Below are 23,929 nucleotides of genomic sequence, written 5' to 3' on the forward strand. Positions count from 1 at the left end.
ATTACCAGGCTGATCAGTGTTGCTGAGGGGAAGGAGGGAAGCCGCCCCAAGGAGCCCCATCCTCTGCCCCCGGCCCTAGCGCGCTACGTCGGCGCGGGGGGGAATGGACAGAAAGGGCTGTTACCTGCGGCAGAAGGTAGGACTTGAAGGTGGGCTTGGCTGGCTTGAGCGAAAACATTGCGGCTGCCCCCGGCAGTCCCCGCTGGAGGCTGCTCCCCGCGTGAGGCAAACAGCGGGGTGAACCCCCAGTCCTGCCCGAGCCAGGCGGGGTCCGAGCCCTCGAGCCCCGCCGGCCCAGGGCTGCAGGCTCCCGGCGCTCTGGAGCTACGAGGCGGCGGAAGGCAGCACCACTGCCCCCCCGTTCCCAAGGGAGGAGTCAGCCGGCTGGGCAGGTCCGGCCTGGGGCTGCCCCGGCCCCTCATGGAGCCCCCGTCAGCGCCGCTGCTCCCTCCCCTGCGGGCCGGCGTGGAGGCGGGGGCGTGTGAGGGGAGCCTCCCCGCCCTAGCAGCTCCCTGCCTCCAGCAGCCGGAAGCAGCGGCGGCCTGGCTGGGCCCCGGAGGCTGGGGCCTGGGCGGCCATGTTGGAGGCGAGGCTGAGTCTGTACGGCAGCGCGGAGGGGCCAAGCGGCCGCCCCCGGAGGCGTTCCCCCCTCCGCCGCTTTCCCTGCTACGTGTGTGCCCCCTCCCCCGGCCTCGCAGCTCGGTGACGGGGGCATCGGCCAAGCAGCGGACGCGAGGGGGCCTCGATGATCTCCCCGCTTTCCCCTGGGCTTTGCTCTGCACTGCCTCAGCCTTGCCCGCCCCAGGGAAGGGGAAGCTGCCCCCCTCCCTCGGCTGGCCCCGCTGCAGCTGTAGCTTTCCACTTGCAATTTGCAAGCCTGATGTTGCCCCACCTCCTTGGAAAAGATCCTTTCTGCTTTAACAACCACATACATGGAAGGGGGGAGGGGGAGTGTTACACGCACTTTGAGGATAACTAGACAAGCTGCTTTTGAGATCTCCGACCCATGAGTCCCCCGAGCTGGCTTCTGGCCTGAGACGACGGGCTTTTGGTGGGTTTCAGGCCTGCTCTCAAAATCTCATGCCATTGGGTGTGGCTATGGACCTCATGGCTGCTGCACCACAGCTGTGACAGTAGCATCAAATAGATTAGAAGGATGGCCCCTGCCAACATAGGCTACAGCAAAGGCAGCGTTTCGCACCTGGAATCCCATTGCTGTCAAAAGTTACTTTGTCAGGGATAATTTATTTTCAAGATTTCAAACATTAAAATATATATGTAACACCGTATGTTACCCCCGATGACCAATAACTGATGTTTCAAACTCTCTGTATCATCTATTTTTAAACATTGTATAATAAACTTTTTAATTTGTTTCTCTGTGTAAGAGTGTGTGTGTGGTACATGCTGTTCATTCATTCCAGAGGAAAACCTCAGGCTTTTCCATTCCTGGTCATAGGCAGCCCTGGGTGTGTTTACACTGTTTTTGGACAAGCTGTAATGCTCCTTCCCCCTGCCCTCTCCTCATGGAATCTTACTTACCAGGATCAAAGAGAAATCTGAAAGAAGAATTAATAGCTATCTAGTCTGTCCCTCAGTGGGAGATGAATCAGACTGCCTGGCCATATTCTAATTCTATTACCATTAGGCATGTTGAATTAAATCCATAGGAGTAAGGAACTAGCCACAATGAGTAAAAGTGGCAAAATCTGTCTCTATTGATGTTTTGTTTACTCCTACTGTATTTTGACTCTCTTGTGAGGGTATTTCAAGGTCACTTCCTCTAGTTTCTTTTTCAGATGCTGGGATCAGTTCCAGCACAACTGTGAAACAGTTGAAGAACTTAGGAAAAGAATTAAAATACTTACAGAGAATACTTTATGTAGCACTGTGAGCCTAACCAATACCCTATTCCCTTGTCAGCTAAATAATTTCTTACAAAAATATTTCTCAACATTAGACATTTTAGTACTTTATAGCAGTAGCTGTATGTATTAATTGTTTTTATTAAAATTACAAAAATCAAGTACCTGCTTTGTCTGTAAACATAGCACACAGTAATACTTAGTTGCACACTGCAACATTTTCAAGGGGCTGAGAAAACATTAGCTATTTAATCGACATCTTTTATCAAGTGAGTATTCTGTCCATTTCCAACAGTGAAAATGAGAGAGCTCCACACAGCATGGAAACAGCAGAGCCAGGAAAAAAATTCAGGAGTTTTTGGTTTGCAGTCAAATTATTGTCTCTTTGCACTTGGCTGTGAGCAAATATGATAAATACAATGATTTTAAGGTCTAATAGAATAATCCTGACTAGAGCATTCAGCATAGTTGCTGCGTCACTTGGAAAGTGACACGTCAATGAAAGCTCAACACCAGTTGTGGCTGAAGAAAGTTAAATGATGGTCTGGGATGATTATTTGTTACGCTGCCAGGCTTTGCACACTATGAATTGATTGAAATAACTTCTGGATTAACTGCTTCCCTTGCCACCTCCTCAACCAATATCAACTGGAGAATGTATTGTGGTCTTTCACATATTCTGTATTTAATTAAAAAAAATCCTAAGTGAAAGAGATCATTAATGGTTTATAGCTGTGGCCAGATGAAAAAGTAAACATGAACACTCACATAGAATATAACATACCTAAATAATCTGTAACATAACATAACCCGGGTGTGGTGCACACCTATGTGGAAGATAATTTTACTCAATTCCTCTGGTGGTGCTCATGTGGCTAGTTACTTTGGACCCTGTAGTCTGGAAGGAGCACTGGGAGAGAAAATCTTAAGCATTACCTTGGTAGATACCCCCAACAGAAAAATAAGAGGGTGTGTGTATGGAGTTTGTTCACAAATGCCAGCCCCCAAACCTACAAGAGGCCAGAGCCACCCTATAACTCTGGCCTACAGTACAGCTCCAGGAATTCTTCTACGTCTGTCCATTTAGGGTGGTCGGAGCTATGTAGAAAATATAATGCTGCCCCAGGCTAGCCATACTATCTTTTCCGCTCAAATTCTGCAAGGCTAGATGGGAAGCAATGTGTGGCCTGCTGTCCTGGCCCTTAATTCATCCATACCCCCAGTTAGCCTGTCTCCAATCCTTTTCTCTGTGTAACCCCACACTTAAAGAGTGCCCTTTGTGGGGCACAAAGGAGAGGTGGTGCCAGCGAGATGGCTGATGCTTTTTGGTACAGAATCCGTGGGAGTTCTGTTCATGAAGAGTCATTTTTGCACACAGACCTGGGGAGGACAATCCAGGCCTTTTATTTTTAATGCTCCATTAGTAGGGCTGAATATTCAAGTTCATAAATGAGCTTCCTATCCTGCTTTAACAATGAGTTAACAATCATAACAAAATCATTACTATTTACTATTGAAGCAAAAGGTTAATAGGAAAAGTGGTGTAATTTTACCTTAAACAGCTAAATATATCTCAGTATAGCTTGCTGTATGGTATCCCTTTATTAATAAGGAAATCAATATACAGTTTCAAACTAATAAAATCAACACAGTTTTAGAAATACCTGCTCATGTCACAGTAGCTCTAGTCAATAGCCCTGATTCAAGAAATATACTTAGTCAGGAAGGGTGCTTAAAAGAGTGCTTTAAGCCTAGTGAACTACCTGTGTTTTAGGCATGTACTTAATTTAAAAAAGATATGCATACACTTAAGTGCTTTCCTGAATCAGAACCAATGAATGGGAATGTTATCCCTCAGTGAGCCCTGACAGCTTATACTTTCCAGAAGAGGTTTGATGATGGAAAATTAAGCAAACACTTATGCACATTAAAAAAAAAACTTTACTCCTGTGAGAAATATCATTGAAGTCAGCCTGCAAAGTGTGATAGGATTTAGTTGTCATGAGTAATTTCCTAGTTAATTGTAATCCGATGGGGATTGAGATAACTAAATCCGCAAGCAGAATTCTATCTTTAGCTAAAATCATAGGCCAAAAGAAAAAAAATGGTCTATGATTTTCTGATGTAGATTTTATGCAACAATTGAGCTACATTTCTAATATCCAGTACCTCATCCATAATGCTGTAGGGTGGTATTTAAATAGTTTTACACTAGTACTGTATATATATAGCATTTGGGCACATAGAGAGAAATATAGAACTCATGTATTAACATATGGGAGCACAAAATTTATTTTGCTCAAACAGCTCTGTACTGCACATGCTGGTCCTGATTCAGCAAGCACATGCTTAAACATTCAAATTATGGGCCTGTCACAGGCTTAAAGCTAAGCACATGCTTTATAGGCTCAGGGTTAGAGCACTGAGAAACTTACAGGCTCAAGTCCATTAAGGACTTGTCTACATGGGGAAATTTACTGATACAATTCTATCAGTATAACTTCCCATATGGACACGCTTTTTCCAGTTTAGCTTATACTGCTACCAAAGCAACAGGCTAAAGCAGAAAAAGATATTCTTATTCAAGAATAAGTGTCTCTACACGGGAAGTTATACCGCTATAGTATAAATACACTCGTACAATTATGCCAGTAACTTTCCATGTATACAAACCATAAAAATGATCGTGGACTGAGTTGGAATGGCAACTGGGTGTTACGTAGTAAAATGCAACTGGTTGTCATTTGGCAGTTGTCCCATAGTCACAAAAGGGAAACACAAAGCCCACATGGGGGGGAAAAAAAGTGAGAGCCTGCCTTCTTTACTTTACAGTTAACCTGTCACTCTTTATGCTTTCATGGAGGAATTTACCTTGTCTAGTGCTTAAAGCTAAGGACTAAGAGTCAGGGTTCCTGCTCTTGACTGGCCTTGGCCCTGATCCAAAGTCCGTTGAAGTCAACGAAATTGAGCTTAATAAGGTTAGAATCAGGCTCTTTGACCCCAGCCTCAACCTGGCTTCTCTTTTTTCTTAAGTTATTTGTGGGCACAATTCACGTTACTGAGCCATCTTTGTACTTTGTGTACCCACAAACCCAAAAGTTCAAGTGACATGGAAGAGGGAGGTTAGCTTTTTATTTTTAAATTGTCCTGTAATTCTCTCTATGCCTATACAATAAAAATATATTATTACCCTTTTTTGACCCATCTGGCCAGTCAAAGTGTTGGGCCCTGATGATGTTTCAGTTGGAAGCAGAAATTTATGATGGCATCTGTTATTTTCTTTGATGCAATCTTGTTTATTTACAAGGAACACAGGCAAAGAAAAATGAACAGAGTGCTAGCTTATTTGCTTACAGTCCCAAGCCTCTTAGGTAGCTCCAGACCCAGAACCTTCCTCAAGGCTTCACCACGGTCACACTGGCTCTCTTCCTTCCTCTGAGTCTCATTTTTGTCTGCTCTGCCTCCTCTTTTCCCCCAAAGACCCCCTACCCAGACAGTACAATATTCAGGAAAACCCCACTGCCCTCTCAATGCAAAATTCCTGGATGGGTTCACAACTCCTTTTGTCTTAGGTGGTGGGTTTGTGATTAACTTGTCCTGATAGTCATGTTAAGTGAAGGGCATATTCACACTCAATGGTAAAGAGGCTTGGTGATCCATGCACTCACCAGTATCTCAGCATACAAATATATGTGCCTTCAGAACTTGGGTGCTGAATGTATTAATAAAATGTTACAGAGAAGAAACCTAATTACAGCTCTGGAAAATATTTCTGTTTAATGGACAATTGTATTTTTTCTGTACATTGTAAAAAGCTACAAACTGCAGATCGTGGTTTTGTATCTGTTTCTGGTTTGGAGTTTGATCTCATACAGCTCCTATTATTCATGAGCCTTTTGGGAAAATGTTCATCTTTTGCTTCTTTGTAGCAAGCACTGGCAGACTCCCCTTTTGGTGAAGTCTATCTTCTCCTTTTTTGCTTTGAACCTTTGGCTGAGATTCATATCAGGGAATGGTGCAAAATGTAAGATATGCCAAGAACAACTTCCAAGACAGCACGACTTCAGTGAGTTTGGTCATGAAGGTCCTTGTTCTAGGTTTGGCTGCAGTAACCTACAGAATGCAAATAGCTTGAGTCCAATGACAGGATGAAGAACTCTACTGATTTGGTTAAGTCTGCTCTAGCATCTGGCTGACACAACTTAATGGACAAATAAGGACCAATGGGAAAAAATAACGAGAAACAGGTTTTACTCATGTTTTGTGTTTCATCCTTATGTGACAATGCAAAGTATTTAAAGTTTTGAAAGTTAAAAAAAATACTTCTGATTCTGCCTTTGGTGGTTATCAGGAAAGCCAGAAGCTGAATATTAATTGCTTAGCTGGCAAACATATAGATGCTATGGGAATTATCATGTGCTCATCCAGTATAGGAACTTGGCATCTGCAGTGGAAAGGCTGTATCATCAGGAACCCCAAACTGAGAAAGTAAGAGCCAGTCAATCATCAGAAAAGGCTGAGGGAAAAGAGACAGCAGATAGAAATGACACTGCCAGGTATCAGGGTGCAGACCTATGACTTATCTGCATAACTCAGACAATGATAAATAGTGTGTATTCAGTCATTCTGATTGACTGGTTTTATTAGTGATGGATGTGGATATATTATTAAAGGGCCACTGTTTAGTAACTATTTAAAATAAAACTAATTTCACCACACAATTAAATTTATTTTTAATTGTTTGTGCCATTTGTTTACTCCCCCAATCAAGCTGGAACAGACATAACATTATAGTGTATGTTTGGGTTGCAAACTACACATTAAATTATAAAAAATTCATTTTTAATTTATGATCATATTTCTAATTTTAGTTTTACTTTTAAGAAAACCTAAATTGGGTGCCTAAAAGTATTCAGATCCACAGGCAATTAGCTGTCAAGCTAATCACTAATATCTGGCAACTGTTTACTTACCTTATGTAAAGTAGGTTAACAATTTTGGCCTGTATATTGCCATTGTTCTGTATCAGAGCTCACGTTTAAGTCAATAGCAGCAAACGCTTTTAAAAAATCATGATTGTCTTGTATTTTGTTAGCTTGTTAGGAAAAGCCCAGATTAAGACACATGATGCACATAGCAGCCAGCATCAGTACCATGACCAAATTATGTTCTCATTAAGCTTAATGGGGTTGCATGGGAGTATCTGGGCATAAAACATTGTCCTAGGTTTTGGGAGTATTAAAATAAAGGTCTGAGATTTCAGGGCCTGATCCTTGCCTGATCCAAACAAAACATCCAATTGACATAAATGGAGAACTTTGATCATCATGCTCTGGTGGTGGAGTTTGAAAAGGAAAAAATCCTGTATTTTTAAAATCTCATGGAGCAGCTTACAAGGGGCACTGTAGAGTAAATTCCCCACATTTCATTCTGTACTTGCTCATTTAAGTTTTTATTTGACATTTTAAAGACACTGTTAAGTCATTATCTCTTGCAGTATTTCTACCCTGCATCCTTTCTGGAATCAACAACTTTCTATTCTAGAGACAGAGCGGTAGCCATGTTAGTCTGGATCTGTAAAAAGCAACAAGAGAGTCCTGTGGCACCTTTAAGACTAACAGATGTATTGGAGCATAAGCTTTTGTGGGTGAATACTCACTTCACCCAGGAAAGCTTATGCTCCAATATATCTGTTAGTCGTAAAGTTGCCACAGGACTCTGTTGCTTTACTCTACGAGAGTACATTTCTCTGCAAAAGCTCTTGCTGTTGTGATACTCTTTTCACGGCAGTTCCAGAGAGAACCTCTACAAATCTTTTTCTGCTTTTCTACTGGAGACAGATCCTGTTTTATAAGCTAAGATCCCTGGTGGGTTTGTTACGTGAGAAATGGTGCAGCTTGTTTCTTCTGTATTCTGCGCTGAAAGCACTCTATTAACATTCAAAAAGGTCAATGAAGGTAAATTCAAAGATGAGACAGATTTTTCAGAGGGTTGTTCTCATGAATGAGATTGACCTAAAGGGACAAAATACTTCAACAACTTGTTGCCACCATCTTTTCTTCATCCTTCAAGATGGTCACAATTTTGCTTTAAACAACAAAAACAAAAACAAACAAAAAAGAGAGAGAGAGAGAGAGATTCCCAACACAAACTCTTGGCTTGATTCCCAGTTCGATTAGGTTACCAGTTACAATGGAGTCACATAACATGAACACAACTTGACAGACTACTTAATTACAAATGTTTCTGTCTTTTACAGGTGATAGATTATGATTTTGTAATCTAACATGACAGTTTTGCCCTTTATATATGCAAGTCCTGTTTGTGTCCTGTCACTGTCTATCTATATCATGGTGTGTCTGCAATGATTATTGTTTATCTTGTTAATTTGAAGCTGTCTGTTAAGGGATGATACATTGTCATAGCCTTCTCTTTCTAACAGAAACTGTCAAAGTATTTTTCCTTAATCAAATAAATATTCTCCCTATACTCTTATCTACTCTGAGCAGACTCATTGAAATCAATTGGATTATTTGAGAAGTTAAGGTCTGACTCTAAGGAAGTGTATCAAGTTCTAGCCCGTGGAAGCTTGCATTTAAATCTGGTTTCTTTAAAAATATTTTTTTCTCCATTGCATGTAAACTGTACACAATGTTGTGTTTATTACCTGAGTACATTATGTGAGCGAGGCTACTAGAATTTAAAAAATATATAAAGGTAAAAAATGAAACTTTAGCATGCAGCCCTTTCTTCCAACAGTATTGCCAAAAAAAACACAACAGCACCAAAGCAAACACACAAGAAAGCCTGAAATTGCGTTTATCAACTTTGCCAGTGCCTCCATATCATTAAAAATTACAACTAATTTATATCGTATCAGATCTGCAACAGCATTTTGTTTCAGCATTAGCGCTCTTCAGATGAAATTACAAATGCAATTTAATTCCTTATGTATAATGGTTTTATGATCTGGACAAACATCCATTATGGAATAGATTGAAACCAATTTTATACTGCAGTTCTACTCTGAAAAAAATGACCTGTTCAGCAGAGGATCATGAGGTTTAAAGGCTATTGAAAATGTTTGCACTGGAGAAGTTCTCCATTGGAAAATGCTGATTTGATGGAATCAAAATGTTCATTGTGTCAATTCTGTCAAAATTTTTGACAAAACTAGGCCAGTTTCCAGAGAGCCCACCTGTCTCTCCATTTGCTCCTGCATCCTCTGCTCCCCAGCAGGTTGGTTGGCAAGCTCCCCAGCCCCCCAACTTTCATGCTGCCTGTTGGCTTTGCCAGCCCCTCTGCATTATTCAAAAATAGTCCATTTTGATTGTTCTGAAACAGGAGAGGTTTTTTTATAATTCCTTGTGATGGAAAACATTGTTTTGAATTCAAATGAAAACCAGAATGTCCACATTTCGTGAAAAGAAATTCCCATTTTCAAACCAGCTCCAGCTATTGAGTTTCACTGATTCATGATCAGATTTGATCCCCTTAGATCTTAAGTGCCAGTCAAGCTAGATTCCTGAGTGCCTGTGCACCATCTCAAAATATGGCCAATTGAACAAGCATTGCCAACTCTCTTGATTTAATTATGAATCTGATGATATTTGGTGTTTTTTCCTAAAGCTCCTGGAGTCACAAAACCTGAAATGCTCAGTCACATTGTTTTAAAAAAAGTTTCTAGCCCTCATGTTTGTGGAGAAAAAAAGCCTGAAAACATGAACAAGGCGGCAAATAAAAAGAAGTCAACATTTATTTATATATTCACTAGGATTGCAGGATCAAGGCCTTATAAAGATATCACTCCACAGAAGTTAAAATTACTGGAAACCATTAACTGAAATTTTGCTTTGGAAAACATTTACTTCATGTATTCTGTAAAAAAGAACAGACAGGCTGCAGTGTTTTCAGTATCCTTACAGTGACAAATTTGTTACATTATATTTATTATTTCATACCTTTTTGGTATTGTTCCTAGAGCTAATATAACTGGTTATTTGTACACAAAGAAAATAAGTTAAAAAGTCATTTAAGAGAGTTCCATGTTAGTCTAATTCAACGGTTAATTTGAGATAAATTAATAATTTAAAATTAGAAAGTGACTGGGCAAATAAAACATGGTTTAACACATTTTATAAAGATGTTACAGCAAGATGCATGCAACATACTGTACTGCATAGTGAAATGGATACTGATCATTTAGGAAAAATGCTGAAAACCTTTCTCTCTTTTGAGTTTGTTGATGAATCAGTTTCCAGCAAGAGTGTACAGGCAAATAATAAAAGGCATCTGCAAATTAGAACAAATATTTTCACTACACATATAAAATCACCATGAAATTGCATCAAACTGTCATACAGCAGTGTAGAAGTGCAACAATATCAAATGTCATTCCATTTTACAACAGCAAATCTCAAATTCTAAGAAACTGAATAAAAAAGCCCTCATGAAAAAAAAATCCTGTCTTCAGGTCCCGATAACATTGACAAGCCTTTGAATAACAACATCAGGGAGAAGTGCCATAGTTCGTGAAGAATGAACTTCTATAACTGTCCATTTCATTTAAGTTTAGCAGCACTGTATAGTATAGGAACATGTTTTAGATGGAGATATTTGATACTAATGACAAAAACATGAGGCAGCCAACACCTTACTAGAATCTTGACACACACATGTACACACACACACTCATACCCACACACCACCCCTCCTTTCTTTTTCAAATATTGTAGTAGAGTTTTAATTGTAAACACTGGGCCCCATGCTACAGTGGATCTGATGATGGAAGAAAATACATATTAAACTCTACAATTTCAAAATAGTGCATGTAAAAATCCTGGTTACTAACAGCAGGACTTGAATGTAAACCTTTGAACAGCAGTCTGTAAGGAAAATAACTTTGAAAGTCAGCTAGCCTGTTTTCTTTCTTATCTGTTAAATAGTGCATTTGCCCAACAGTAAGGGGGCTGCCTTGAATATTTTTGAAAAGTAGTCCTGGAAAGTAACAAATAAGAACCACTTAATCAAAATATAACATCACCAACAAAATTGCCAGAAACAAGTACATTTTAGTACTGCACTTTGCAATATCTTTGAATGACGACTCTTCGTTTGAAAGATGTGAGTTGGGAAAACACTTACTATAAATTGTGAAATTTAGGCCCCCTTCATGGAAGATAAAAGGGAGCAGCAGAGCCTATTTTGTGGAGTTTGTTTTCCCTATGTAAATTGTTTTGTAAATTCAAATTTTGTAAATCTCCCCTCATTTGGGGGGATTTAAATTTTTATAGATTTCGAGGGAAAACCACTTGATCTTCCTGTACAAGAAATGTTCAAAAGAGACAGGTGGGATTCACACTAATAAAACCAAAGTGGCTGTTCAGGTTCTATTTTCACAAGAGAAGGAAAATATAAAAAATATGACCAACAAAAAATTTATCATGGTTTTGAAGCACCTAAAAACAAGCTTCAGGTGTTTTAGTGCCTGCCACTTGTGCTCCCCAGTTGTCATCAAAATGAAATTCCTGAAGGAAGAAAGGTTTGTTGCATTAGATTTGTCTGGAATAAAGGTGTGTATGTACTTTATCAGTACTTGTCACTCATTTTACAGTTGTACTTATTTATTTAAATTAAGCAAATTCCATTTACTATGAGGCTCCACTGTAACCTCTGGTGATGCAAGCCACTGATGCAGGTCTTGGACTCTCATTTTCCCACTTCAATCCCCACTAAGTGTTTTGAAATAATGAACAGTGCCATTAAAAATATAGGTAGTTCCCAAAACAGAGCCTCCAGAAAGCAGTTATTTCCAGTATGATGCCCAGCTTAAGGCAATTAGTTTAGAGTGTGTGTATGTGTGTGTGTATGCATGCATGCTTGCTAAAGAGGATACTCCTTCTCAAAGTAACAGAAAACAAGATGCCATTATCCATGTTCAAAGACAAGTGAAATATTCTGGTAATAGACCAAACTGATGGCTTCCAAGTCCTGCTGTTCTTGGAGCAACCTGCATTTTTTTGTATTGGTTTAACTCAGTTTATGTCTATTTTATTGACTGAAAGTCATTTCTGATGTGCATTCCTTGGTAGTTTAACTAAGAGGTATCCGTGAAATCAAGGAGATTGCAAAACTTTCCTTTGCATTCAGTACTTTAAAGGAAAAAAAGACTACATCCGTAAGGAAATCAGGTGCACATGTGAAGATAAAGCTAGTCCAAAAAGTTTGAATTTAACAGCTTTCCAATGAAAAAAGGGAGAGAATTTTCTCAATTATTTATGAAAATATTTTCCAGTTTTCAACCAGCTCTAATAAAGACTCAATCAATCAATAAATGTGGAAGGCCGATGGACCCCAGAAAGGTCTGGACCACTTGGTATTTTCTTATCATGCCTAGACTTACATCCACCCCTAAAGCGCATGTCTTCCTTTCACCCAAATCACAAAGCATTTGTTTGAGAACAGGGCATTAACATTTCTACAGAATTAAAAATACAGAAAATCAGTAAATGCAAGATTTTTTAGGAATTACATTTTCAAACATTTCTGTTCAGTGTGGTATATTTGTTAAACTAATCCAAACAAATTCTTGACCATCACTGCCACGTGAACCATTTTAGCACTCAGTTTCTGTGGAAGTGTTTTCCTGCTTAGCTTTTTTTTCTTCTGTTGCACTGCCACAGGCCACCACTAGATTAGTTACACTGCTGGCATGTCCTGGTCTATTTAATTTGTCCTTAATGGACTTGGCTTTCCGAGAATGGCTGTGTAAACTCTTTGATCGTACAGATGGGAATCTATCAGTCCTGTCTGGCTTCACTGACAGTAAGTTTTCTGTCTCAGTCCTGTCGGTGACGGGTGTATAAGTATGAGAGGCACTGACACCTGCTTCGCCAACATCGCTGTCATCTTCTGTATCTGTCAGTAACTGTTTCTGCTCTGCTTGCCTTTCTGCTTCAGACTCACCAGGATATTCTGGACTAGGTTCATTAGAAAGTTTCTGTTCAACCTGGTATTTCCACTCACTAGTCCACCGTTCAACTGTGGAAGGGCACACTTGATCCATTATGGTGTTATATTCTGTGGTCCAGTTGTTGACCCCTCCAGCCAGTTTCCCTCCATGTGCAAATATAAAGCTCCTTGACTTTAGCATGGTTGTTTGACAAGCATTGAAAGCTTCAGCAGGGTAATAGCGCATTGCCTTAGACTTGTCTAAGGGATAAGAGATAGTAGCTTCTAACTTGGTCCTTTCTACTGTTAAATGAGTGTTCTGAAAATCTGGTCTTGTGACTGACTGTCCATTCATAACAATATCTGTTTGCTTTATGCTTTGGGGAATTGTTTCATCACTCTTGGAAATCCCTTGCTTGTCATCAGATGAAACACAAATGTCTGAATCAGATCGGGGTCTAGTGACATTCTGTGCAATTTCTAATGCAGATTTATTGTAATCTGTAGTGGCAACTGTATTAGCACTGGAGATATAGCGAAGACTACCCTGACGTTCTGGAACCAGCTGCATCTTTGAGTCTGCACAATCTCTCTCTTCTTTCGTACCAAAATAATAGGCTTTTTTGTGCAATGCCATGGCTGGTGACATTGGGGTGGTGCTATCATCAAATGTTAACTCATCACCGCTGACATGGTATCTGTACATGCTGTAGCCATCAGAGCTGTTGACACTGCTTTGCCTCAGGAGGTAAGCGGCATCACATTCAGAAGAAGCCCGTGAGCGTGTATACGTCAGCTCAGATTTGTCAATACCTACCAGCTTTTCGAGGGCATTCACCATCCGACCAGATAGCTCCTCTAGTTGAGAAAGTCGAAGGTCAACTGTCTGAAGAGAAGCTTTCATAAAATGTTCTCTTTCATTCACTTCTTCTAACCTCATAGACATGTTTTCCACTCTATGGAATATAAGAATAAGATTAATTAAATATCCCATAGAATGTTTTCAAGTAACACACTAATTTCTGCTGAGTAATGTTAGAGTTGAATTTTGGACCATACACTTTCCTTATTAATAACTATGTCAAAGGTCAGACATGCTGAATGTGCAATTTTCACATATGGGGTGAAATTTGCTCCTGAGCAGAAAGCCAGAACAAGATTTCTGCAGCTCCTAAGTCCCACTTTAGCTTTCAAAACAGAACTTAAGTCATGCATAAGTCTTGTGGTGGCCCTCTGAATAGCGGAGAATTTTACAATATATGCACTATCTATTTTAAGGAACAGTTCACTCTTCTAATGCACAAACTTCTCCCCATTTTGTACAAAAGTTTGTGTAATACACTCTACTATATTGTGATTTTCCAACAGTGGAAGTATTGAATATATATATGTAAACTGTTGAAAATCTCGCTTATAGCTACACTACAATGTCACAATATTTGGTATCTTACTGTCTAGTCATTTCTGTTTTCTACCCCTATACCTCTTTTTGTTTAAGAAAAGATCTGTCATATTTGATTTTTAGTATTAATCATTATCTTGTTAAACCTATTCTGCCATTTAATTATTATGGAAAGACTTTCAGAACCTCTTGAGGAGAAAGCTGAAAACTTCTCAGTTTACAGCTGGAGGTCGATACCTTTTATTTAAAAAAGGGAAATTATATGAAATTACACAGCACTTAATATTGCAAATGTGGAACATTTAACAGCTTTCTTTTAAAATTACATTGTACCAAATTATTTGTTCCCCAAAACTTGGAAAAAAAATCAATGATGCAAGATGTGGAAACTCTTGATAAAACGAATCAATCATTTACTTTTTGACATCTTAATTCGCACCAAAGCCAGTAGGGTTTTCTGGGGTGCAAAGAATGCAGAATCCTGCTATAAATGAATGTCAAAATCCCGAAGAGAGTTTTGGATAGTCTCTTACTTTGAGCAAGGAGTTTTAACATCAGATTCCCTTGCTGTGAACCTGTTTCATTTCTTATTGCCTTATCTCAGATCCATCCCACTCCAATAATTTACTATTTATGGGTATTTGGATGGCCATGGGATATTAATGAAAATATCTGAGAACTCTTGCAGTTTCACAAATTCTAACACCAATTATTATTCATCCAAAAATTCATAATGGAAACATATTATATACTATTGCCATTCTTTAGTCTTCTGTTTAAAAACTGTCAGACATCCATTCATGAAGCAGAAACAGTACCCACTGTGACCTAGTTGACCAATCACACACCACAATTAACAGTGAAAGTGAATAGTATACAAAACTATCCACAGGCTGAAGTATATTTGCATGTAATTCAGTGAAGGATTGTGAATAAATTTGCAGAAATCAGATCTAGTTTCCAAAACAATCTGAAGAACTTTCTAAAATAATTTTATCAGCTCCATTTGTACAATAAAGCAGTTAATTAATCTGATTCATGTTATTGAAAGATTTTGCACTTTCTGTTGAGCTATGCTCATTACGCTATACAAAATGGAAATTTAATCTCTCTCTCCCCTTAGTTATTAAGTGTCCAGGCAAGTACAAGTCATGTCAGTCTTGAGGTAAACATGTTTTTATATTTCTTTCCACACATGCCAACCTCTTCATGTATAATAGTCATTCTTCTCTGTAAGGAACTCTATTAATTATATGGGAAGTATTTTCTAATGACAGATTCAAATTTTGACTTGATATAAGATCAAGATAATGGTGAAAAACACATTTGGTTGCTGCATGAAAGAGAATGTACTCAGGAGTTTATGGAATTGTGCACTACTTTAGCCTTTTATTTCTACTTTCCAATTATGTACGAGATTTGCAAACAGTAGAATCATTAAAAAAATCGATTAAAAATTCTTTCCATTTTCTTGTATCATTTATCACATAATGGAAGTTACAGTGCAGGAAGACTGGATATAAAAACTACACACTGGGATGTGATTAGAGATCACACACTAGCAAATCAACCGTGGAAGTAAATTAACATTCTTTTGCTCTCACACACTAAAACTGGTGGAGCATCTGGAGCAAGAAGCCATGAGAAATATGCAGATCTACTTTGTGACCATGTACCATAATGAATCAGAGAAGCATATTGGTTCTACTCTATTCGCTGTCACAATGGCCCTGATTTTGACAAATTGCCATGGCATAAACAGTGCCGTAGAAATTACACACACACGCACATTTCATTTACTCTCTGACTCCCAGACTGCACATAGACACTACTTGATGTTCAGGACACCTCCCAATCAGAAAGATGTTAAAGAATTCAGAGAGAGAATTTAAGTGGTAGTGGCGTTGTGGAAGGATTAAACTTGACATAACGGCAGCCATTGTGTGCGTCCAGCTGAAAAACTATTAGCTGAAAACTAATTAGCTGAAAAACCAAATACCACACAGTTAAGAATAATTGTTAGGAGTCTGAGAGGCCAAGACAAATAGATGCATGATTGTGGTTTTGCTAATCAGAATAAGAGGATGGAACAGAGAGTTAATGAACCATAAGAATGGAAGAGGGTGTTTGGATAGCCAACCTTGGTTTTGAGTGCCCCTTACATAGAAGTTTTATTGTTGTTATGACTAGAAATGCTTTGCTGATAAGAGATAATGAGCAATTTGCTGAAGCTAGGAGAACTGGTGACCCACTAGGAGTCACTAAGAGTTATGTGCTTTATTTAAGTTAGCTGTAAAAGAATAACTTTGGAGCAGTTCAAGGAGCTTTTCTTCGAGCAGAGACTGACATCTTTTCCTCAGCAGCTGGATGGAAGAAGGAACCCGGGTGCCTGGCTGTTGATCACTTGAAACCATCTCAGACTTTGGGTAACTATGTTTGGGTGCTCTAAAACTATTGCCATGGCATGTGCTTGAGACTCAGTAAAGAAGGAGCTTTGAGTGAAAGCATCTTGTTTGTCCTAATCATTCATCAGACGGAGGAGCTGTGTCCCCATTGATTTATTCCTGACACCGCCTGCAGAAAATGGATTAAGTCACCACCATTTTGGGTTCTGAAAACCTCAGATAATTGTGGCACTGATTTGTGAGGATTTCTTAAAACAAACATATGGATAGAGTGGTCACCATTAAAGTGTTGACATCTACTGCTCTGAGTTAATTAGCATTACTGTGGCATTGCAGGTATTCCCTTTGCTATCACAGTCACACTGACTATTTGCACATGGTAAATGTGATGACTTGGCTATATGATGACTGAGAGGATTATTATATTTGGCTATTGTTATTCTAAAGGTGTAAAAAAACAGCAGGAATAGAATAATTTAGGATGGTCCTTAGGGTGGGGCTATAACTAGGGATTAGTGAGTATGCAACAGGGTAAAGGAATATGTAAACTGAATATCAGGTATCACTTTCTTAATAGCGAGATTTCTTATTTTGTGGAATAGTCATCCAAGGGAATAATAGAAGGCCCATCATTTGAGTTATTTTAAAACTGCCACTGGAGTAGGTAGAGCATGTGAAAACATTCTGTAGGGAAAAAACGTGCAACAGCAGGGTTGTTGATTAGACGACCTAATAATAGGTACATATACTACTACTGGTTAGGTCTTCATATGTACAAATATTACCTAAGCCTCCCAACACCTCAGTGAGGTACACATAGGTATGATTGCTATTTACAGATGGGGAAACTGAGAGAGAGTTTAAATGATTTGCCCAAGACCTCAGAGGGAATCTTTACCAGATCTGAGATTAGAATTCAAGAGTTCTGGGTGTCCAGCCCCGACATGCAGACCACTAGAACATACTTCTCCCATCCTATTTCACTGCTCTTGTCATTTGATTCCACTCTAATACAATAGGGCAATCTGATGGAAATCGAGCAAGTCATTATTTGTTAAACAAGTAGAGAAAACATCTCTGAACTTCACACAGTTGTGGTGGGGAGGGAGAGGAAGTGTAGAGGTAAAATGTGGGCAAGGCTCTTGCAGTACACTCAGACCACACAGAAGCAAACAGTGCTAGAGTTCTCATGAGAAAACCTGCTCTTGTGAGAGATTCAGGGTACGTCTACACTACGGGATAATTCTGATTTTACATAAACCGGTTTTATAAAACAGATTGTATAAAGTCGAGTGCACGCGGCCACACTAAGCACATTAATTTGGCAGTGCGTGTCCATGGTCCAAGGCTAGTGTCTATTTCCGGAGCGTTGCACTGTGGGTAGCTATTCTGTAGCTATCCCATAGTTCCCGCAGTCTCCCCCGCCCCTTAGAATTCTGGGTTGAGAGCCCAGTGGCTGATGGGGCAAAAATCATTGTCGCGAGTGGTTCTGGGTAAATGTCGTCAGTCATTCCTTCCTCTGGGAAAGCAACGGCAGACAATCATTTTGCGCTGTTTTTCCCTGGATTGCCCTGGCAGACGCCATAGCATGGCAACCATGGAGCCCGTTCAGCTTTTTTTTTTTTCTTTTTTTTTTTTACAGTCACCGCATGTGTACTGGATACCGCGAACAGAGGAGATACTCCACAGATCTGTCCTTCTGTGCTGTCTGCTGCTATCATGGGTGCCCCTGGCTGAGATTAGCCGGGGGCGCAAAAGCAAAACTGGGAATGACTCCCCGAGTCAATCCCTCCTTTATGGTTTCTAAAAATAGAGTCAGTCCTGCCTAGAATATGGGGCAAGTGTACTAGACAACCAGTGTATCAGAGATTACAGCTGCTCCGTGTCAGATCCCGCAGAAATGATGAGCTACATGCCATTCACGGGGGGTGCCCCTGCAACAACCCCACCCATTGCTTCCCTCCTCCCCCAATCTTCCTGGGCTACCGTGGCAGTGTCCCTGCCCCATTTGTGTCATGAAGTTATAAAGAATGCAGGAATAACAAACAGTGACTTGTTAGTGAGATAAAATGAGGGGGAGGCAGCCTCCCGGTGCTATGACAGTCCAGGCAGGACATTAAGCAGTGCGGAAGAGAGGAGCCCAGCATGCCGCTGCTATGATAGTCCAGGCAGTGCAGAATCTTTTCTTTAAACAGGAAAGGGAGGGGGCTGATGGAGCTCAGCCCCCAGTTGCTATGATGAGGACGGTTACCAGCCGTTCTGTACCATCTACTGGGAATGACCAGGAATCATTCCTATTTTTACCCAGGCACCCCGAGGCCAGCCAGGGGTATTCAGCAATTATCAGGCACGGGCTGATGTTGACGATGGATATCAGTCATATTGTACCATCTGTCACCGGGGAGGGGAGAAGAGCGGATATTGCTCTTCACTGCTGCAGCATCGCATCTACCACCAGCATTCAGTAGACATAGGGTGACATTGAAAAAAGTCAAGAAATGATTTCTTTCCCTTTTCTTTCACGTGGGGGGAGGGAGTAAATTGACGAGCTATACCCTGAACCACGCTGGACAATGTGTTTGAACCTACAGGCATTGGGATCTTAGCCAAGAGTGCAAATACTTTTCGGAGACTGCTGTGGACTGTGGGATAGCTGGAGTCCTCAGTACCCCCTCCCTCCCTCCATGAGCGTCCATTTGAGTCTCTGGCTTCCCGTTATGCTTGTCACACAGCACTGTGTAGCCTGTAGATTTTTTTTTCAAACGCTTTGGCATTTCGTCTTCTGTAACGGAGCTCTGATAGAACAGATTTGTTTCCCCATACAGCGATCAGATCCAGTATCTCCCGTATGGTCCATGCTTGAACTCTTTTTGGATTTGGGACTGCATTGCCACCCGTGCTGATCAGAGCTCCACGCTGGGCAAACAGGAAATGAAAATCAAAATTTCGCGGGGCTTTTCCTGTTTACCTGGCCAGTGCATCCAAGTTGAGATTGCTGTCCAGAGTGGTCACAGTGGTGCATTGTGGGATATTGCCCGGAGGCCAATACCATTGATTTGCGGCCACACTAACCCTAATCCGATATGGTAATACTGATTTTAGCGCTACTCCTCTCGTCAGGGAGGAGTACAGAAACCGATTTAAAGAGCCCTTTATATCAATATAATGGGCCTCGTAGTGTGGACGGGTACAGCGTTAAATCGGTTTAACGCTGCTAAAATTGATTTAAATGCGTAGTGTAGACCAGGCCTCAATTTTGGAGCCAGATTGTTAGGCATGGTTAAGATAACCATAGAAACTTTTGGTGCATTTTTTTGAGGCTACAAACATCGCATAGCTTGACCAACACTAGGTGTTAATGAACAGAAAAAGAAGTTTTCTAATCCCTAGTAAAGTTAGGGCGGTTTTTGTTTTCACTAGTTACCTTTCAGATGTGACTCTGATACGTTCGTCATTAGATGATTGTTGTTCATCCTCTTTTTCCTGAAAATATTCCTCAACACATTGCTCTTCAAATTCATACAATTTCTTCAGCTCTTCATCATTCAGAAACAATTCTGCATAAAATTGTAAAATGTATTAGTTGAATTGCCCAAGGTTCATATAATTTTAAATCCAATATAACAAGTGGGTTTTGATTTTGTAGGGCTTTTTGGATACTGGGGAGGTGGGAGGTGGGGGGAGACAGGGGAAGGAACTGAAGACTTTGTTTCTGTAATCCTTGCTTGGGCACTTAATAAACAGGCTATTTTGTAAACAGGCAACCAGCACTTAGCCAAAGTCCTGAGCGCAATGTTACCTTACTCAGTCAACCTGATTGCTCGTTTAGATGAGTCTTCTTTTTTACCCTCTCTCTAAAAAGGGATGTCATCACATTCAGTAGATTAAATCCAATGGGTCAGCTGGTACCACTGACAGACTTTGGGTAAGGACTTTTCAAAAAATTGGACTTCTTTTTTTTTTAAAAAAGGAAAAATAAATGAGAGAAAAAAAACCCTTGGGAATGCTTCATATTATTTTCAGGAGTGTCAGATATGTAACCCTTTTGCATCAGGGGCATATGTAACAAAAATATAATTACCCACAAAATATGTTTCTCATGAAAAACAGAAACCAGAAAAGGTAAAAATACTACATGAATGCTAACATGTTTGATTAAATCCATTTTTTCTTCTTAATTATTATTATGTTAAAAGTAACAATTTCAGGGCACTTCCATCTTCGAAGTATTTTACAGATGATAATTAATCTTCACAGTGCTCCTGTGAGATAGGTAGGTATTATTATATGTGGGGAAACTGAGACACAATATTGTCATACATGCACTGTTAAAGGCAAGAGAGAAGTCAATGTGACAGATAAGATTAGAAACCATAATCCCTGTATCCCCTCAATTTCTTTGTGAACGACCTCCATTACCTCCCACTGGGTGGCCATTATAATTTGGTTAATCTGGATTAAACAGATGCCAAGATTATAGGGTCAGCAACTTTAAAAAAAATGCTAAGGAAGATTGATAGCAGCAATGCAGCATCATATTCTGTGGGCTCAGGACCCTGGAGACTCTATGAATTTATTAGTTTGATGCAAGTGTTGTCACATACTGATTTTTACTAATACCGCCAATGGCCAAGGTGAAGAAAATGAATGGCAATTAGCACTGGATAAATGGCTGCTTTGTGTTTGAAATGGTATAAAGAGCTCTATTTAAAACACAGAATCCTTCACATACTCAGTCCCCGGTCACGCTCATCCTGGTCCCCTTCTTGTTTCTTCCTACAGCGACAGCAAAGGCGGATGATGATTATGTAGAGGTGGCTGAAGATGATCATAGGTGGAGGTAGGACAGGTCTGTCATGGAATGTCATGATCAACTGATATCGCTGGAATTTCCAAACTTGGTTGGATATGGACTTCACTTCAAAGAAGGTATTGCTGCAAGAGAGGTTATTGTTAGATGTATTGTTTTTCATTGATGATCCTTTGCCATAAACAAGCACGCAATTAAAAATACAAAGGATATTAAATAGCAGTCTCAGTTAAGATACAATAATTTGACATGAATTGCTGAGTTGTGTAGCCAATCATTTCAGCAGTTATTATAAAGCCTGGAGGCTCTGGTTGGAAGAGACTGTTAAGACTGCTAATTAAGATGAACTGATAATTTAGCTATCCTTTTGACTGTGGTAGAACAGCAGCACACTCCTCCCCAGAAGGCTATCCTTTTAGAACAGTGGTTCTCAAAAACTTATTTGACCGGGCCCCCCTTCTTTGTGTCTGTAGTCGTTTATGTGCCCTCCTCCCCTCTGCACAAATACATATTCCACCACCCAGCTCTGAAGGCAGAGCAGAAAGCAGCGGCTGCTGGGTGGATGCTCAGCTCTGAACAGGGCCAGTGCAAGGAAGTTTGGCACCCTAGGCGAAACTTCCACCTTGTGCCCCCCTCACCTCTGCTCCGCATCCTCTCCAAGCAGGACTGTGCAGTGGAACCCCTGGGCTGGCGGCTGCCGGCAGTGGCGTGCTGACCCAGGGGATCTCCCTGGGTTACCAGCGGCGTGCCAGGGCAGCCCAGAGGATTCCAGGGGCCTGGGGTCTTTGGCGGCGGGGGGCCCCCGCTTTGGTGGTAATTCAGCGGCGGGAGGCCCTTCCGCTCCGGGACCTGCCGCCAAAGTGCCCTGGAGACCCGCTGCGGGGCCCCCCCACTGCCGAATTGCCGCCGAAGCGGGACCAGCTGCCGAAGTGCAGCCGGGTCTTCAGCGGTAATTCTGTGGCGGAGGGCCCCGGGTCTCCGGAGCACTTCGGTGACTGGTCTCAGAGCGGAAGGGCCCCCCGCTGTGGAATTACTGCCGAAGACCGGGCTGAATGTCGGCAGCGGGTCCCGCTTCGGCGGTAGTTCACAGGCGGGGGGTCCTTCTGCCCCGGAGCGGAAGGACCCCCCGCCAGTGAGGACCGGAAGCAGAAGAAGCTCCAGGGGCCCGGGCCCTGCGAGACTTTTCCGGGGCTCCAGGAGCAAGTGAAGGACCCCGCTCCAGGGGCCTCGAAAAACTCTCGTGGGGGCCTCTGCGGGGCCTGGGGCAAATTGCCCCTCTTGCCCCCCTCTCTGGGCAGCCCTGCTGGTGCGCTGACCCAGATGAAGCCCTGGGCTGCCGGCTGCCGCGGCGGCGCCCTGACCGGACCCCCTGGACTGCCGGCTGCCAGCTGCCATGGCGGCGCACTGACCCGGGGGACCCCCTGGGCTGCCGGCTGCTGCGGCGGCGCCCTGACCCAGGGGACACCCTGGGTTGCTGGCTGCCGCCGGCAGCTCAGACTCCCTCTCTGTCCCAGCAGCAGCGGCTGCTCAATCATTCCAAATCTCGGCCCCCTAGGCAACCGCCTAGTTCGCCTAAATGGTTGCACCGGCCCTGGCTCTGAATGCAGTGCCATGCCAGCAGCAGCTCACAAGTAAGGGTGGCAATGTGAAAGTTGATATTCATCAATATCACTTTTTACAGCAGACTTAGCGCCCCATTGCCACTCTTACTTCTGTTCTGTACTTCTGTGCTGCAGCTGATGGCTGGAGACCCACCACCTCCTGGTGAGGGATTGGGGCAGAGAGGAAGGGAAGGAGGGCCTGAGCCTGGGCTGCCTGGGAGGATGGGGGAGGGGGACCCTTTGTCCCTGTCTCTTGAATATGCATGGTCCTCCCACACAAGACCCAGCTACCTGGGGCTGACAGCCAGAGCTCTTAAAAAAAAGCACAGCACTTGCATCTTCCAGGACACATTCCTGCACTTCCATTGGGAGGTCTGCCATAGAATATTTGCCCCAGTATATAAAACCTCTCAGCAGTCATGGAGAAAAATAAGCTCTGCAAAAATATATACATCACACTCCTATTTTGAAGCATGGTTATAAACAAAGTTCTGCTCATAACACATCCCAGTGTTTGCTGTTACACAGAGTATTAAAGGCATGAAAGGTATTTTGTATAATAAAATTCAGAAGCTTCACAAGGCGTATCCTGATCAGCTTGAGCTAAATAGCAGACTTTTTTCTAAAGCTATCACAAAATGTCTTCAGTTCAAACTTCAATTCATACAAACTTTTCCACTTCAGAACAGAACACAGATACTTGCAAAGAGCTGTTCTTAGAAGCCAAAGATTTTCATTTTTGCCATCAAACCAGGTGTGTTGTTAAAAGAATATATTTAGGAGTTCAGTGGATTTGGAGGGGTAGAAAAGGGACACTGCTAGACCCAGAGACTAATAATAGACTTTCTTATATCAACTGAAAGCAAGTCATGCAGTTCTGAATGTGATGTGAAACT

The 23,929-nt window shown here is 41.5% G+C and overlaps 2 protein-coding genes and 1 long non-coding RNA gene across 3 annotated transcripts in view; 1 reads left to right on the plus strand and 2 right to left on the minus strand.

Annotated features, from left to right (window-relative positions):
• MTMR10 (myotubularin related protein 10) overlaps positions 1-1,714 on the minus strand; it is a 63,257-nt gene extending 61,543 nt beyond the window's left edge. The window contains exon 1 of the mRNA XM_030576837.1: positions 125-1,714. Within this exon, the coding sequence (XP_030432697.1) occupies positions 125-178 (54 nt within the window). The 5' untranslated portion in view covers positions 179-1,714. The remainder of the gene's footprint in view (positions 1-124) is intronic.
• Positions 1,715-9,603: 7,889 nt separating this feature from the next.
• The window catches only part of TRPM1 (transient receptor potential cation channel subfamily M member 1), a 215,835-nt gene continuing 201,509 nt past the window's right edge, over positions 9,604-23,929 (minus strand). Inside the window, 3 exon segments of the mRNA XM_030576838.1 lie at positions 9,604-13,771; positions 20,047-20,179; positions 21,355-21,557. Coding sequence (XP_030432698.1) covers positions 12,481-13,771; positions 20,047-20,179; positions 21,355-21,557 — 1,627 coding nt within the window. The 3' untranslated portion in view covers positions 9,604-12,480.
• LOC115658258 overlaps positions 21,470-23,929 on the plus strand; it is a 32,123-nt gene continuing 29,663 nt past the window's right edge. The window contains exon 1 of the long non-coding RNA XR_004002220.1: positions 21,470-21,551. This is a non-coding gene — a long non-coding RNA (uncharacterized LOC115658258). The remainder of the gene's footprint in view (positions 21,552-23,929) is intronic.

This window comes from Gopherus evgoodei, chromosome 10, assembly GCF_007399415.2.
Source record: "Gopherus evgoodei ecotype Sinaloan lineage chromosome 10, rGopEvg1_v1.p, whole genome shotgun sequence".
NCBI lineage: Eukaryota > Metazoa > Chordata > Testudines > Testudinidae > Gopherus > Gopherus evgoodei.